Source organism: Catharus ustulatus, chromosome 3 (assembly GCF_009819885.2).
Source record: "Catharus ustulatus isolate bCatUst1 chromosome 3, bCatUst1.pri.v2, whole genome shotgun sequence".
Taxonomy (NCBI): Eukaryota; Metazoa; Chordata; class Aves; order Passeriformes; family Turdidae; genus Catharus; species Catharus ustulatus.
Genome location: NC_046223.1, coordinates 24,091,742 through 24,107,509, shown reverse-complemented (window position 1 = coordinate 24,107,509; position 15,768 = coordinate 24,091,742). Strand labels below are relative to the sequence as shown.

At 43.9% G+C, this 15,768-nt stretch overlaps 1 protein-coding gene across 1 annotated transcript; it reads right to left on the bottom strand.

The window, feature by feature from the left end:
* Positions 1–6,435: 6,435 nt before the first annotated feature.
* On the bottom strand, positions 6,436–14,803 carry SLC30A1 (solute carrier family 30 member 1). Its single transcript, XM_033056080.2, has 2 exons — positions 14,148–14,803; positions 6,436–10,771 (listed from the first exon to the last, which is right to left on the bottom strand). The coding sequence occupies exons 1-2, from the start codon at positions 14,779–14,781 to the stop codon at positions 9,861–9,863; spliced, it is 1,545 nt and encodes a 514-aa protein (XP_032911971.1). The 5' UTR covers positions 14,782–14,803; the 3' UTR covers positions 6,436–9,860.
* Between the last annotated feature and the right edge of the window lie 965 nt (positions 14,804–15,768).

The window sequence follows — 15,768 nt, the reverse complement described above, 5'->3', positions numbered from 1 at the left end:
AAAGGCTTAAAGTGTTGAAAATTAATCCAGCCTTATCTTCAGCACTTTCTTCCACATTTCCAGGTCTTTAATAGCCTCCATCCAGCTTAGCTTGTTTCAGAGTCTTGCACTCCTACTGAGCACAGGAAAACACAGTGCCACTGCCCAGCACATGGCACCTGAAGGCAATGTCACATTGTCATTGTACCCTGAAGCCAACTCACTTAAGACATCCCCCTTCAAAAAGAATCAGAACAAAGTTTCTGTCAGAACCAAGTTGTTTGAAAAGTAGGATGGTCATATTTGGGTAAAACCCCCAACAAACTCTCACATTATTTAAAAGAAGGATCACATGTACTGGAAGGAGTAGGTGAATGATGTACAGTCCAGAATTGCATCTATCATACTTTCCACTCCTCCCCTACTATACTTTAACTGGCTGGATAAATCAGTGCATAGGACAGGATCTAATTTATGATATTTATGGAATAGTCACCATCACATCACCAGTATCTTGAAGGGTTAGTTTTTCAGAATGCTATGTATAGTACAAGCCAAAATGCAACTTAGGAACAGATGCATTTTCTTCTGTATCACTAAAGCAGCGTCTTCATAGTGAAGTTCAAGCAAACGTTTTTCCACCCTAATTTATTGCTGTGGTCCCTGTTTCCACAGCACATTCTACAGCTACTCAGAGCTCTGCAAAGTGCTGAAGTACTTGTTAGTGGTGAGTGACCTGCTACCAAAATCGTGTGGTTAGCTCCACATTTTATGAACTGACACTTCCTCTCTTTTTAGCTGATATTCAAGAAAAATAACATGTTAGCAAAAATTGGACAGTTTTTTAAAAATTTATTTCAAACATATATTTCTATGTTATGTGGATTAGAAACAAGGATGCAGACTAAGTAAATAATTCATTAAATATTTTATCAGAAGAATTAATTATTTAATTTGAAAATATCCTTAGTAAAATTAAAAAAATACTTGCATTTGAACTTTAAAAGCATATCAATACTTATGTTACCTAGAGAAAATTTCAGACCTTCATCATCATCAAAATAAGTAAGATATATTAAAAGACAGCTGGTTTCAGCAGTTGCAGACACACTGCAGTGCATTAACCTCAAATTTGCAGTGTAAGGTTAAGGTTTAGAGATAAAGGGGAAGGGAAAGATCACAGCAGTCCATCCAGTTTATCTTGTTTAATTTTTGTCCTAGCCCAGACCAATGTTTTTTTCTCTCCAAACCACTGTTTTGAAAGGGGAACTATCATGTTGCATAAGAGCCCTCTGTATTTCACTTTACCTTAAGTCATTTGGAGAAACACTGCTCTATCAGGATTGTGGCCACTGCCAGCAACAAACCCCCAAGCAAAGACATTCTTTTTCCCAAGCTGCAGTCTCCTGCAGAGAGAGGTTACTTCTCATATGCTCGGGTGTGAAACTAAACTGCTGTTACCTGATTTTCTACACCATTTCTCTAGAAGTGAGTTAAGCTTGGTACTTCACGTTAACCTTTCCTGATGGAACAGCTGAGGCTGTGCTGGCTACCTTCTGTCTCAGAAAGAATAAGGTCTCACCTTCAGCTGTGATCTGTTTAAACATGTTTTTCCATGTCTTTCACTAACTTGGATTTCCGTGGACTCAAGTGTAGGTCCCTCAGTAACAAGCTGTTAAGCACTGCAGAGCTATAGAGAAAAAACAAAGAAAACCATTACCCTCATTAAAGCAACCGCAGGAGGGGGAAAATATAACCACTCCAAAATCAAAAACCATACAGAATCCATTGCTCATCTTTCTCCACTGATGCCATAATTTCATTTGCTTCCTACTAAGCAGAGTAACCACCACAGGAGAAGTGACCTGCTTTTTGATACTAGCAGAGACGAAAGAAGTTTTGGCAAAAATCTTGTGGATCAGATTTTCTATTCTTAAAGAATAAATCTAAAGGACTCCAGTGTCTGCCCTACTGTTTTCCAAGCCACGTTAATTATTGCATGCACATGCAGTAATAGTAACTCGGATAAGTCTCTGGGAAGAAGACAGCAAAGAAGAGAATCACAGAAGGCTACTGCAGAAGCTGTAGTCTTGAGTACCTCCCCAGCTTTCAGTAGAGAAATGTTTTGACATTACCTTGTTTTTGTAGATACTTTTAGAAAGGGCACACCAAGTGCAGTGGCCTTCGAACCCTGGGTTCAATGGCACCTTTTTTTTCAGAGCAGCACACAGTGTTGCAAGGCAGCTGAGCTACACACTCTCCCCTTAGCTGTGTGGCTACACTCCTCAGTGTTAAGGAAATGGGAAAAGGGGAAAAAAAAAACATGCAAGTTTTCAATAAATGTTACTGAGGTTTTCAGTAAGACATAGAGCTTGGGTGATGCTCTGGGCTTTTCACATACGGCCCATGATGTCACGCTGCAGCTGTGACATCAGCACAGCTCTGAGACAGGAGCTCTGCCCACGCAGCTTGACTCAATATTTAGTTCTGCAGTTTTCCCACTCCTTCAGAAAAAGATAACTGGGACATTACGGTGCCAAGTGTCATTCCACTTCCAAGCTCAAGCATATGTACCAAACACCTCCTTTTTAGCAATAACTTGCCGACTAACTCGTCAGTGTCTCTACTGTGCTGCTGCTGCTGCATGCAGGGAGGTTTTCAACAAACTGGAAACACACCTACCAGGGCTGGGTAATAATTCTTGTGATAATCAAACACAGTTCTTTCCCTTTTTCTCTTTGAACAGCCAATGTGAAGAGAAAATCACTTCAAACTAGCATGACACAGAAGTCTAAGACCTCTACCAGCATGGATATTTAGGACAAAGTACTTGAGCCTAGATTTTACCTGGTACTTAAGCCCAACCCCTCCTGACACTCAGCTGGAAGCATGCAGAATCAACCCCATCCATTTGGGTCAGAACCTTCCCACATGCCCACAAAGATAGAAGTGAAAATCATCACCCACATTTTGCTAATTCACACAATCCCTTTCTCAAGGAAAAACATGCTTGTCTGCAACTGACTGGGGGAGAGCCCAAGGCAGCACAGGATAAAACAATGGGCTGAGTCTCCAGTCAGTGCTGCCTAATGAAAAAATCTTGAGGGTATAGCAATATGTGCAGCATTTATCTGTGGGAGTGTTGTTCACTCCTGAACTAGGGTATGAGCACCTAGCTCAGGTAAGCAGCAGTGACCCAGTTACCTGCAGACTCGCTGTGCTGTACTCGCTGCACCCTCAGCTGCAGGGATCACACGGTAACATCAAACCAAGCAGTGAAGCTTGAATCCAGGTCTGCAGCAGGCCAGCAGCATCCACTTACACTCAGCAGACACAGTCTGAAGCACCGAAGATTAAATATCTCCCTCGGCTGAGGTCTTGCCTATACTGCAGAATGCAGTTGCCTATAGCACAGAATGCAACTGGAACAAGTGTGGGCCAACCCACAGCAAACCTAATCCAAGAAATTAAATCTAACAAATTCACCTAGTGAGTCCAGGGAAAGATGAGGACAGGCTTCAGCCCAGGCCAGCAACACGAGTACAAATGCAGGAAGCCCAGCAGGTTGCACATCCTGTTCCACAGCATCACCAGGGCTATTCTTAGCTGCAGGAGCTGGTGCAGGAGGGAAACGCTGGGAAGCCGACCAATGCTGTAACTAGAAACAGAGCTTGGGTGATGGGGGATGGGGATTGCCATTTGGTCTCAGCAATACTTTAAGGTTTGTGTTGATTGTTAAAAAAAAAAAAAAAAAAGAAAGGATAAACCAAACCACAAATATATATATAAATGCTAGCCAAAGTTCAGTGGCAAGGCTTTCCTTCCTGCCAGGATTGGGATGCTAGCACAGATCAGCCTGAGAAGGTGCTGCTGAAAGTGCATGTCTGCCTGGACCATCCCACCGTTCTCCGGTGGCTTTAGCTCCTCCAATGAAAAAGCATCAAGGAGTTCTGGGAGCTGGATCTGGTTCTTGTGGTCAGGCAACTATCTGGGGTAGGAGGTCTAGGAATGACATGGGAGAAGGTAGCAAAGGTATAGACCTGAAGCTTCCCTTCCTGCTAATTTAAAATTCCCACACCAGCATGTCTCATGAAGGATGTTCATAGTAAGTTCAAATCACATCTTTTCATGAAGAGGTAGGAACTACTCTGGAAAATGGCAAAGCTCAAGCTCACATGCAGTGCTTACAGCACAAGCAAACACCCTCCTGCACATATAACTAATGATGTGGAATCGCTTTTCCCTCTTGAAGCAGAACTGGAGCTATGCAGAGCTCCAAAATGAACTAATCACTGAAAATTTATATTAACAGCTAAGGCAGGTATCGGTCACCATCCTGCCCTTCTCAGTACTAGCGCTGGCAGCTGCAGTCAGTCCTCTTCTCCCAAAAAAACTCTGCAAACTGCAGTGTTTCTGAATTTACAACAAATGAAGGCAAAAAGCACCAAAGCATCTTCTGCTCTAAAGCAGTTTTCTCCCAAAGACATTGAAAGAACAGTATAGAGTCGTATTAGGAACCCTACCTCATTGACCCTTATGTCAGATATTTAAGCACGACCAATTAACAGGTCAAAAAGATTTTATTATTTTCAAAAGCTGTTTTCCTTTGAGATAAAAAAAAATGTCTTTTGCATAATTAACTCTTCACAATACTAGAACTGAGCAACTACTTTAATTGCACCTTAAACCCAGAGAGTTGGAGGCCAGGAGTGTAAAACCCATTTACTAACCTCCACCTCCTCTATTTGAGTTCTTTTCATCTTTTTTTTGATATTCTGGGAGATGGTGATTTCTACTAGTTAGATTCCTTCCTGGGAGCTGATCTGAGAAATAAAATCCAACTAAAACTATTTGATAGTCAAGAGCTCCATTTGTTTTCTCAGCACTTCAATACTTAAAAAAAACAAAACAAAAAATCCCAAAAAATCCAAAAAACCCAAAAAACAAAAAGAAAAAAAAAAAGAAAAAGAAAAAAAGAAAGAAAAAAAATCTTTATTTTAAAAGAAGGCAAAAAGAAATATCATCAATGAACAAGCTAATTATATTTTAACATTGTTCAGAAACAGAATCCAGGACATGAAAAAAAAAAGAAGCCAAATTAATCCCATGTGCTTTTTGGAGACATACAGATGAAAGATATTTTTCAGCTTTGTGGTTTTGCTTTTCAACTACTTAGACAACACGGTGAGTGCAAAAAAATATAAATGTGAGCCTGCTAAAACATGGTGCTGTACCTCACAGGCAGCTAACCACACAAAGCAAAGGTCACAAGGAATAATCAGACCTTCTGTTATCAGCAAAGCTACGTTTGATTTGGAAAATTGTCAACTCTGGCTTTAGCTCAGGCAAATGGAGCATCCACCTCTTTCTGTCTAGCAGAGAAGAGAAAAGCCAAAGATACTGTGGACCAGAACCACTTAAATGCATACCTAAAAAGGGTGTAACTGATGCTATGCTATGGAACTAAAATAGTCAGAGCATATTTATATGCTTTTAAATATAGTTAGCAGTATTCCCCATTCCCTGCATGTGGAACTTGGAACATCTAGTTACAAAATTCACCCCCTCCATCCCCCCGGTCTCTCCATAGCTGAAGAGATTAGAAAGCGCAGTCAAAGCAGGGGGCAGGGGAAGGAGAATGGCAAGAATCTTTATCCCTCCTCCCCAAACTCCACCAGGCAGTGTTCAATAAATTCAGATGGCCTGACTTCAGAAGCTAACAGCAACATCAGTTTAGCTAAACCTATTAACAAGTCTCAGGACACTCAGTGGGCTTTTTTCCCTCTCTTTTTGGAGAACGGGGAAAAGGAATAAATCCTGGAATTATACCAAACTGACAGTATTTCTACAGCAAATTTAGAAACACCACAGCAGTCCTGATTTTAATACAACCATAAGATCTAGGTACTTTTTTCTTTAAAAGCCAGGCTACACCGGCAGAAGCTTTGGACTCGCTCCCACAAATAATTCCTGGCGTGCAAGTAAGTACTCGTCAGCCCGATGAAACTATTTAAGAATACAGAAATTTTCAGGACTGAGGCCTTGCCATGACTTTTGGGGAGTCACAAGTTGGAGCTGGTTCTTTTACATAACTCTGTGTATGTCCGTACCGCACACTGCGATGTGGCAACTACAGATATTACCAAAGCCCACACTGGGTGTTGAAAGTAATTGAGCTACAATTATTAGGGGTTCCACAGAAACAATTTACTCTGCTAAAAGGAAGACTGATGGTACTGTGGCTAGCCCACTGGGTGTCTGAATCAGTATCAGTTCTGCACTGCATCTCAGGTGCAGATATAATCTAGGAAGTGATTCTAAAATAGCATGTTCCTGGATGAGACATGTAGTAAGGGTAAATATTTCATCCAGTGATGTTCGGTACATCTCTGACACATTTAATCAGAAGCCTAAACAATTTAGACACTGAAGTACAAACTTAATTCTTCCTTAAAATGAGTGTTCCATAATTGTTTTTATTTTAAAAATTCAGGAATGTGATACACAATACAATTAGCTCCCCACCACTGCAGTGTTCATTTACATGAGTTTCACTAGTTTCATGCTTTGTGGAAAAAAAAATAGAGACTGTGCAGTGCTTTTTGAATGCTCTCAGTATTCTTAAACTACGATCTTCTGAACAAATCAAGTCTGTATAACCCCAGACATTTCAAAAAAATGAAGCTATTTCACAAGCTAGCAGGCTACAGTCAGGTCTCCTGCAGCCAGAATGGAGAAACTGTGTTCCTGCTGCTGCACAGCCACCACCTTGACCTCACTTTGTGCTTTCAGGGACATTACCATCAAGGGCTAAGGAGACTAAAGGGCCCTAGTAACACCAGCTGGTGCTGCACGTGCAACAGGGCGCATGACGGAGAGGCCATGCAACTTCCCCTTTTCCCCCCATCATCATCACCACCATCATATCACCTCTGCATCCTGTCCTGGTACTTAAAATAACGAGGGGGAGAGCTTTTTGTCTTTTTAGCTAGCCATTGCCTGCAATGGACACAGAAATAGAAAAATATGACTTCTGACAAAAAAAAATTAAATACTTTAAAATGGAATTAGTGACTACAACTCCCTCTATTCAGATGCATCTACTGAGACTATTAACCAACAATGGTAACTGTTATGACTTACTAGCTGCCCTATTTTTATAAGAGCAACAGGACAGAAGTCAGACTTCGCAGTGCTACCATGGTTTGATTTGTTAGTATTTTTTAAAATAAACTAAAGAACAGTAGTTCTGTGGTGCGTTAGTGATATACGGCAGAACCTCAACAATTCATGCTAATGACTGAGACGAATTTTAAACTAGTGATTAAAATAATTAGTGAAAGTTTACCATAGAAAGCAAGGATACACATAAAAAAAAGTACTTTGTTCATTTCAAAATTTACTTGGTTAATACTCTGTAGTATAATAGCAGTGGTAGCATACTCGGCAAACGTAGTCTCATACAAGATCTCATTTTAACAGTCAACTCTAGATCATATACAGGTAACAGAAAAAAGAGTTCAGATAATTCAGAAAAAACAAAACATATATAAATACTATATTAACATATTTAAGTTAGTTTGTGAGACTATACAACAAGCATAAACACAGAAGAAGGTGAGCAATGCTGGTGGCTGCAAAGCACCAACATCCCAAGCCAGCACAAAGCCGAGCCCACCCATCCACAGCCCACAGCTTCCTGCAGATGCATCTGAGCAGCCAAGGGGCAAAACCCTCAGGCAGTGCTGTGCTGCACCCTGGCAATGTGGCCTGTGATGGGCTCCCTGGAAGTGGAGCCAGCACCTCCACCTTTCCCATGCTTTGGCACCCAGCGCCTGGCCAGAGTGCGGAGTGAGACGGGGGCTGGACTTGGCTCTGCAGACTGCACAGGTAATGCACAACACTGGTAATCCACCCATGGACAATCAAGAGTTGACTGCAATGCTCTGCTGAGAGCTTGGGTAAGACCACTGACATGACTTGGGCCAATCCAAGCAGCAGGACTATTTTTTGTACTATTTAAGAGCAATTATGATGCAAGACACAAATTAGAAATGCAAACTAGGGAGGTGTTCTGTATCTGGAGGCAAAGCTACATTCCCTTCACTAACAAAACATTCTTTTTAAAAAAATCTATATTTAAATACTGTTAAAAACCTGAAAACCACAGCATCAAAGAATTTCATAAGGCCAAAACTATCCTCAATTCCCTCTGGTTGTGCCTACATATTGCAATACATTTGTAGAAGTAGTAAATGCCAGGTAATCTAGTATCTTATCCTCTTTCCAGTGCCTTCCAGTAACAGATCTCAGAACTCTTCACACAATAGTTAAGCCTCACAACACCCCTGTGAGGTAGGTATTATCCCCATTTGAAGATAGGGAAACCGAGGCAAAGTGTTTATCATGTCCAGAGTCATAGAGCAAAGAATGGAAGATCTGAGTTGTTTTCCAGTTTTGCACACAGGAGCAATCCGTTAATCACAAGACATTAGATCCCGTACATAACGTGAGAGTGGGTCAAAAGGGCCAGGGTTTTAGATTAGATTTCTTGCATGTTTTATCTTTCAACTCTCTTCTCATCTCTGCCAAACTCATGGAGTCCACAGAGCAGTTTCTCCTTTCCTAAAGTGTAAGCTGGCAGCACACTGTAACAGTTTCTTTAGAGCCAGTTGTCAATTAACTCAGTCAAGGTTTTAAACCATAGATTCAGATACCAAGTAAGTGAAATCATGTGATACATAAACATCTCAAAGTGTGAAATACAGTGAATGAAATCTTAGTCCCTACACCACTTCCTCAAAAGTCAGTGGAGGGCTCCTGAGGACACAGTGGGGGACCAGGACTGAAATCACTGCAAGCATTTACAGATATACTCAGCTAGAAGCAAAATGCACCCTTATATTACTTGTTGGGGAGCTGCTGTCTATGCTTGAAAGCAGGAGTTGGTGCTTGGCAGATCTTCCCCAACAGTGCACTTATTGGCAGAACTAATTGTTTTATCTTAGTAAACTCAGCATTCGCTAAATATTTATTCATAGCACTGCTGAGTTGAGGGTTCTTTAAACCTCAAAGACTTTCATGACCAGACCCAACTTGGAAGTAAGGGAAAAAAAACAGAAAATCCATAAAATGTACAAGTCTTTGTACATTTATGTGTATGAAGTATAACTTCATTGACCAGTCTCATGTCTTGAACTGCCATTCTGACAGGAAAAAAACCCTTTCACATCTGTTGTTTTCAATTACCTCACTACCTTACAGAAGGAGACAATTTCTGACAATCACACCATGTTGTCTTTAAAATATGCTGTGCGATCAGTTCATTAGAAATGTCTTCACATTTTTTATTATTATCACACAGCTTTAGGAAAAATACATGAAACTGCAAAGTGGTTTCCAGTTTTTAGTATATATTTTTTTAAATGTTCTATGAACTTTGGTTTTCTTAGGGCTTCTAAATAAACAATATATTAAGATATCTACAAATCAAATATTAAATGAAAAAGTAGGTCCAAGAAATCTGTAACACAAATTGAGTTCCTACATGCTTATCCCTCAAATACCTTTTCACTGGAAAAAAGTATCTTAATTTGAAGCACAGCAAGAAGTGTCTCTGCTGAAATGTTGAAACTGGTTTTCTGAAGTGTTACAGCATGGGTGCACTGTCTGTCTCAGTCAAACAAAGTCAACACAAACACATTGTATCATGACAGTGACATATTCTTTAAAACAAGCATTCTATATTTAGCAATATGACAAGAACAAGGACTTCAGCAATTACACTATTTGGCAAAATTGCATCTCAAACGTCCGTCTCTTCCTCTTGCAACACAGCTGTTGACAAAGTCTCCACAACTCAGGTAGCACCCTTCAGGGAGTTACAAAGATGACTCAAACTGCTCGTTCTGATCGGTGTTGGCCTCCAGCTTCACTGAAGGGATGCTCTCCGACTTAGTCCTCCTCGTTTTCGGAAATTCAATGACAACTTCTGAACAAGAAATACTAAGTGACGAGGATTTTTCTGTCTTCTTTGCAGTACTATCTTCTCCTGCTCCGCAACACTGCTTCAAAGCACACTGAGTCCTGCAAGGCAACTCGCATTTCCCTCTCCCTGACTCAGAGCCAACGCTGGCAAACTCAGGCTGGATGGTGGTTGCATGAATCCCTTCATCGTGAAAGATCTCTTTGATGCGCTTGGCCACCATCATGTAGGTGGAAGGGTCAGGACACTTGATGTGAGCAGTGCCAATGATCCTACTGCCTGCTAGCTGCCAAATGTGTAATTCATGGATTGCTTCGACTCCTTCGAGGGTACGTAACTTTGAGTTCAAAGAATGGACGTCTATTTGTTTGGGAACAGTCTGTAGAAGGATGAGGGCTGACTCCCTAAGTAACGGGTAAGTTGTGTAAAGGAGTATACAGACCATAATCAAACAGAGAACAGGATCTAAATATAACAGCCAGCAGGGACCAGCCACCGTAATGCTCTCTTGCTCAGATTTGTTAGCTCTGAAAAGTGCTCGGGCTAAAGTAGCATTTTCCATGCAATGATCATCGATACATGGATTAAAGCAAGGCCCATCTTCAGGGCATGGATTCCAGAAGCCATAAAAGAGCAAGGCATTCACTACCACAATTACTGAACCTAAGGCATCTCCAAAAACATGCAGAAAAACTCCACGCATGTTAAGCTGTGCACTAGAGTCTTCTTCAACTTCCTCTTCATCCAGAGGATAATGGCCAGCATTCCCATTCACTTGTACGTCACTCATGTCATCTTTCGTATCACCTGACAAGAAAATAATAAAACAATTAGGCATGAGCTATAATACAACATGTTACTGTATCTCCTTATAAAAATCATATCCAATGGTAAGCATGGCACACTGAGTATGAAACCAAAAAGCAACTCAACCCACACACTTAGCAACATCATCTCTGGCTGAGGAAAATTCCATTTTCCCAATAAGTGATCTAAATAATCTAGAAGGCAACTGTTTCTACATGGAGATTAAAGATGTAGAGTGGCAAAGAATGAAGATGATCACGTTTTAACTTACTCTACTGAAACATTACTTTCACCTTTTCCAGCTGTTTAACCATTTGCCTATTCACTGCTTGTTTCTTAACCAAAATGCAGAACTACAGAGGATATGTTAAAAAAGCTGGTTTAAGTAGCTCAGTTAGTTCCTTCTTTTGAAACACCAATAGATTGATCACATTGTTAAAATCCATCTTTAACCACAGGACTGCATTGCTGTTTCATATTAAAATTTGAAGCTAGAAGCTCAAAAGTTGTATGAATACAGCTGCGTAGCAGCTTCTTTACAGGTTTGCCAGTGCCTTTTCAAAAGGCTTCTGAATTAAAGGAAAAGGAAGTTCTTCCAAGATGGTGCATGGAGTTAGCAGGACTGTGAGATACAATCAGCTGAAATTTTAGGTCTAAAAAGCAGAATTTACCAGCAGAACTGACTCTAGGGCAGTGTAAGTTATCATTGAAACTGTCTGAGGATATGAACTACTGTTATTTATATTTCAGAATAAATAAATAAATAGTAAAATTATATTTTTAACGCAAGAGACATCTAGATGTTGAGTGATATACAGCTTGTGATGTCCAAAGTCATATGCCATGGACTGTGCAAAAATTAACATTTTAGTACCCTCCTTTATAACAACTGTCTCAAATATTTACCACTCCAACACAGCTAACCAACTATATAGGAATAAATACACACATTGTTACAAAGAAGAACCCTTTCTGAAAGAAAATCATCTCCCAGTGTTCACAATGGAGAGAACTGTACATGATTAACCTCCTGTTTTTACTCAGAAGTTCTTCTTTGGATACTTCCAGTGCTAAAGAAATGCAACAGGCGCTGGCCCCTGGCCTGACAAACTGAAACAAGGAGCTCTTACTGCTTCTGAGGTTATTGAGTTCAGGGCTTTGTAAACATTAACATGCTAATAAGACGTGCAGCTTCTGCTGTTCTGGCCTTGTGGCTGCAATTCTGCAATTGCAGAGTGCACACAAGTCCTCTCCTCTCTGAAGAGGGAGTGGGCTCCTACCAAGGCTGAGTTCCAAGCCCCAGCTCATTACCTCATCCAGTACGCTTCTGCCCTGAAGCTCCAGCTACATTTTCCACGCTAGCTCTGGGAGTTATGGAACATGGGATCTGTAACTTTCCAGAGAAGTAAATACATTAGAGGGAAATATCTCAGGTTACAGTGTTCAGATCTCAAGGTCCATGATGAGAGCAAGGAAAGAGGAACACTCTACTTTGTAACAAGTACTTGGAAGAATGGATATCTGAAATGTCAGTACAGCTATCTATAACAGGATGGGTAATGGGAAACATAGTTCCAGAAAGCTCTTGAACTTTTTTTTAAGGGCAAATGGTTAAAACATGTCGATTTGAAATAGGTTCATTGAAATCTAACAATGAACCAATTATTTTACATGAAGTGCATCCACAGAAATGCCTGTGCAGGACTAGCCTCTAAGGCTAATGCCTACTTTTCCACCTTAGGAAATCAGGACTACCCCACTCTGCCATTTCCAATAAAGGCACAGGACCACCGCTGTCTTCATCTCTGCATCTCACATCTTCTCCCAAGCCTCCAATCACCTTTACCTGTAACTTTTCCACAGGCAAACTATGGATAGCTCCATCCATTACATAATCATGACAGGGCACAGAAGGAAATACAAACTTATTTCAAAGTTTCACTGTGACCAAAATTATGCCCTATTACCACCTAAATACCCACAACAAATTATTTGTTATTGCCAGAAGCACATCCATGAGACATTCCAGACAAGTTAGCTCACAACAATATGCATTTTCATCCATGCTATAACCTTTTGCTCTAACTAGTCCAAAACTCGGCTAAAAGCACAACTTTTCACCATTAAAGAATAATTCCCAAGCCAAGATATGCACGAGACCAAGGGTTAAGAGAATTTTACATCGTTTGAGATTAATTATTGGGACACCTTTGCTGGAACTAAACCAACATTAAGAGCTTATTACATGGTCAAGAAAATGGTGCAGTACATTCAGAAGAACTATCCTATCCTTTTGAAAAACTTTCCAAAGCCAACATGGAGTTGGAGAAACAGAAACTAAGTTTCTCAAGTGTGTATTGGAACCTCTGACCACAGAAAACCTGAAACTGTAGTGAAGTTCACTCCAATCAAGTAAAGTTCCCTTTAAGCTAAAACAATGGTCTGCAGATGTCACCCTGAAAGAGAGAAATTGGTTTCAAAGCCCGAAGTCCATTCCTTCTGGTGACAAGGATGCCCTAGGAAAAGGGAATTGGCAGTCACACCTTTCACTCTGCTTAGCATGCAATACTTGGCTTTGACCAAGCAGCTTCAAAACGAACTATCCAGGCTTCTGGATCCACTAAAAAATAACCCAAGAAGTTCCTACCCATGAAACAGTTTAACCACAACTGGGAAGGGAAGATTTTAAATGTATGTCTGTGTGCAGGTGAGTGGGAAGGCGCATGCTTTAGAAAGCTAAAGAAATATTATTCCAAGACACCACACATGTGCCCTGACGCCAGCATGCTCCACATTCCGGCATCCACAGTTCTGACTGGCAATTTCCAAGACTTCTTCCTATTAGTACCTACGCTATGAAGAAGCACAACATTATTGCAGTGGAATAGACTTCATTTTGTTTGGTTTAGATGGAGAGCAGCTTCCCAAGAAGCTGATAACTGACCCAATGGAGCAACCCAGCTGCCGGGACCGAGGCACTGAGCCGCGCTCCATTTGATGTGCAGCCAGTTCGGATGGCATTAGGAGAGCGTCTTGTGACAGCCCGTGTCGCTAGGCAAGAAACGCTTGTCATGTGCCTTCCCAGAACCAACTTTTTTCCCAGGGCAAACTGCTTCTCTTTTACACTCTGACCTGTCTGCAGGACAAACATGCAGCTCAGGGCATCCGAAGGAAAGGCGTGAGGAAGAGGCGCGACAGCCATGTGCCCCAAGAGCAGCTAAGAAAGTTTCTCGCCTCTTTCCCAGGAGTGGGGACAGAGGTGCTCACAGAGCCCGCACCAGGTGCGACCAGGACGGCCACCGCCCCACTCGGGGAAAGGACCCCTGCCGCTTCTCCACGCGTGGATGGGGCAGCGGCGCTGGCCCGCGGGGCTTACCCAGCTTCTCCTGGCTGACTCCGTTGGAGCTGCTGCAGTTCTCCACCAAGGTGCTGGTCTCCTCGCGGTGCAGCGCAGCCTCCACGTCCCCGGGCGGCTGCTCGGGCTTGGGGCCGCCGCGGGGGTGCTGCTGCCGGCCGCCGTTCGAGCGCCCGGAGCCGTGGGCGTGCCCGTGGCCCCCGGCGCCGTGGTGGTTGAAGAGGCAGAGCCCCAGCAGGTTGATGATGAGTCCCGCCACCCCCACGGCGATGACCACCAGCGGCTGCTGGATCTCGTGGGGCTCCGTGAAGCGCTCGATGGCCTCCAGCAGGATGGTGAAGCAGAGGGCGGTGAGGAACACGGCGTTGACGAGGGCGCCCATCACCTCGGCCCGCACCCACCCGAACGTGTTCTTCTTGGTGGCGCGGGTGCGCTGGGCGAAGCGCACGGCCACCAGCGCCACGACCAGGGCCATCACGTCGGAGAGCATGTGGAAGGAGTCGGAGAGCATGGCCAGCGACGACGTGATGCGGCTCACCGCCACCTCCACCACGAAGAACAGGAAGGTGAGCGCCAGCATGCACACCAGCCGCGCCCGCCGGTTCTGCCAGCACCGCGGCCCGCCCGGACCCTGCGCCGCCATCCCCCCGCACATCGCGGCTGCCCCGGCGAGGGCGCGAGGAGCGCGGCGGGCGGTCGGAGCCCCGAGCGCTCGGGCGGCCGCTGCGCTCCGCTCCCCCCGCGCCGCCGCCGCCGCCGCTCCCTCCGCAAGCGCCGGGCGAGCAAACTTTGCACCCGAGCCCCCTCACTCTTTTCACACGGAACCCGAGCGCCGCCTCGGCCCCGCCCCCGCCCGCGCCCCATTGGCCGCCGCGCCCCGCCCGCTCGGCCATGCCCTCCCGCCCCCGCGCCCGGCCCCGCTCGCCATTGGCCCGCGCGCCCTCGCGACAGCAGGGCCCCGCCCCCGCCCGGTAACGCCCAGCGAGCCGCGGCCACCCCGCTCCGCCCGCCCGCGCCTGAAGGGCGGGGCCACGAGTGACGCGCCGGGGAAGAACGGGCTCCCATTGGCTCAGCCCGCCGGCTTTCCCCTCCCGCCCCGCCCCCGCAGGCCCCGCCCGCGGCGAGCGGGACTCGTGCAAAAGGTGCGCTTCACACGGCCCCGGCCCCGCGCGCGCCTGGGGGCGGGGCTCCCCCTGCGGGCCGCGGGGGCGGGGCCTGCGTGAGGGGCGCTGTGACGTCACGCGCCCGAGCGGGGAGTTCGGGTGGGATCTGCGCTTTTTCTGCGACTTTTCTCTTAATTCTTTAATTCTTCTCCTCTTCCACTGAGGGCAGCAAGATAAGCGCGGACGCGATCAATGACAACTGATGAGCGGCGAAAAAAAACTGGAAGAGAAGTTTTGCTTGGAGTTTTGAAAGGCTGTATCATACAATAACATTAATAAAATAATCATTTCATAATGGCTATAATATTAAATAATAATTATTAAATTTTATAATAATCGTTTTATAATAATGTAGAAAAAGAGATGTAAATGCTATGTTAAAATGCATATGGAAAATATGTAAAAGGTCAATCCCTGGACACTGTTTGGTTTGTTGTGCTTGTCAGGAAAGGGATACCAAGTGTTGTGGGACATCCAGA